The sequence below is a fragment of the Aotus nancymaae genome, unplaced genomic scaffold, assembly GCF_030222135.1.
Source record: "Aotus nancymaae isolate 86718 unplaced genomic scaffold, 86718_ANA_hifiasm-v0.15.2.pri h1tg000089l, whole genome shotgun sequence".
NCBI lineage: Eukaryota > Metazoa > Chordata > Mammalia > Primates > Aotidae > Aotus > Aotus nancymaae.
In genome coordinates, this window is record NW_026988504.1 from 25,400,502 (window position 1) to 25,402,508 (window position 2,007).

At 49.3% G+C, this 2,007-nt stretch overlaps 1 protein-coding gene across 1 annotated transcript; it reads left to right on the top strand.

The window, feature by feature from the left end:
- The first annotated feature begins 220 nt into the window (after positions 1–220).
- On the top strand, positions 221–1,007 carry LOC105711393 (keratin-associated protein 17-1). The gene has a single exon (XM_012444151.3). It carries the CDS (start codon positions 281–283, stop codon positions 587–589), a length of 309 nt encoding a protein of 102 aa, XP_012299574.1. The 5' UTR covers positions 221–280; the 3' UTR covers positions 590–1,007.
- Positions 1,008–2,007: the final 1,000 nt, after the last annotated feature.

Below are 2,007 nucleotides of genomic sequence, written 5' to 3' on the forward strand. Positions count from 1 at the left end.
GGCCATGATGACAGGTGTTTGTCGAAGATGTATTTTTACCCTCTGGACAAACGGCAGTTGGCAGGAGTGGGGCGTTTTTATGAGTCGAGGTACTCAGGGCTGGAAAATAAACAGTCAGTTAATGAGCCGGTCTTATGGAAACTGGCATAAATAATAACAAAGAAAGCATCCTGTCCCTCATGCGTGGGTGAGGGGATATAAAAGCTGCAGCTGGCTGGCCACGGTCAGTCTTGGGGAACTCCGGCTGCGTTACTGACCTGCGAGCTGACCGGCTGGGATCATGGGGTGCTGCCCTGGGGACTGCTTCACCTGCTGCACTCAGGAGCAAAACTGCTGTGAAGAGTGCTGCTGTCAGCCGGCCTGCTGCGGCTGTTGCGGCTCCTGCTGTGGCTGTGGGGGCTCTGGCTGCGGGGGCAGCTGCTGTGGATCGTCCTGCTGTGGATCTGGCTGCGGGGGTGGAGGCTGCGGAGGCTGCGGAGGTGGCTGCTGCGGGTCCAGTTGCTGTGGGTCCAGCTGCTGTGGGTCCAGCTGCTGCGGGTGCTGTGCACCTGTGTGCTGCCAGCCCACACCTGTATGCGACACAAAATGAAGACCTCTCTCTCCACCACTGATGCGGTCCCACCAAAAGCCTCCATCTGCTCCAGGGGACAGCCCCTTGTGTCCAGAACCTTCCATGCCCCCAAGACCGTGTCTTGCCTTTTGTGTGATTCGTAGAGGAGGGCTTGTTCTTCAATGTCTGCCCTGGTCTTTCAAGGCACTGAGAACAAAAGCCGTACTCTGATGAGACATTGAAACTGGGTCACAACAAAGTGATCCCTAAGCTCAAGAGTGAATCCCCGTGACTTTATTCACATGAAGTTCATTGTCTTGTACTATAAGTCATCCTCTTCTCGAAGGTGTCTTTGGGACCGATCCTCTGCCCTGGCTTTCTGCTGCCTTTGAGATGCAAAAAAGCCTACCTTCTCTGTGAGCCTCTGAATAAATTTGAGCATGCTGGCATAACCTAATTAGTTCTCTTGCCTCTTCCTTGACCTCCCTGCTGAGGACTGGGTTAGAAAAATTTATTCTGGCATCTGCATTAGGGTTTTTGAAATGTGATTTGTGGATCACCTGCATTGGAATCACCTGGGGGCTTGTTAAAACTGGAGATTCTGAGGCCCTCCCTAAGACATATGGAATCAGAATCCACCAGAGCGTGGCCTGGAAATCTGTGTTTTTAACAAGAACCTCAGATAATTCTTATACTGAAGTTTAAGAACCATAGATCTACACGGAAGCTTCCATGTGCTACATGAGATTCACTTGAAAAGCTTTTAAAAATATAGATCCTTGGGTTTTATCACTGGAGATTTTACCCATTAGCTCTAGGGCCTAGAGTGCCCTGGACCTGCATTTTGAAAAGCTCCTGGGTGAGCACTGATGCTGGCCAAATTTAATGGTAATTGAGGGGCGTGGCTTTCTTCTGCACTACGGTTCTCCTAGGATGGTTCTGCAGGAGGGCTTCAGGCTTTATCAGAACTTTCTGGCAAAGTTGGAGAGGAGGCTTTACTAAAACAAGATTGGTTCTGAATGGAAAGAATTTTTCTTTTTTAAATTTTTATTTATTTATTTATTTTTTATTATACTTTAAGTTCCTGGGTACATGTGCAGAACGTGCAGGCTTGTTACATAGGTATACACGTGCCATGGTGGTTTGCTGCATCCATCACCCCGTCATCTACATTAGGTATTTCTCCTAATGCTATTTCTCCCCTGACCCCCCAACCCCCTGCTATCCCTCTCCTAGCTCCCCAGCCCCCGACAGACCCCAGTGTATGACGTTCCCCTCCCTGTGTCCATGTGTTCTCATTGTTCAACACCCACTTATGAGTGAGAACATGTGGTGTTTGGTTTTCTGTTAAAGAATTTCTAATGGCAAAGCTTGTGAACTCACAGTTTCTGAGGATGTTCTGCGCAGCACGGTTCCTTCTTCCAGCCTCACGGTTGGCCCAGGCTTACTTTTCTGTG

Coding starts and splice junctions, on each gene's coding strand:
- LOC105711393 (XM_012444151.3), top strand. CDS start 281: ATGGGGTGCTGCCCTGGGGACTGCTTCACCTGCTGCACTCAGGAGCAA.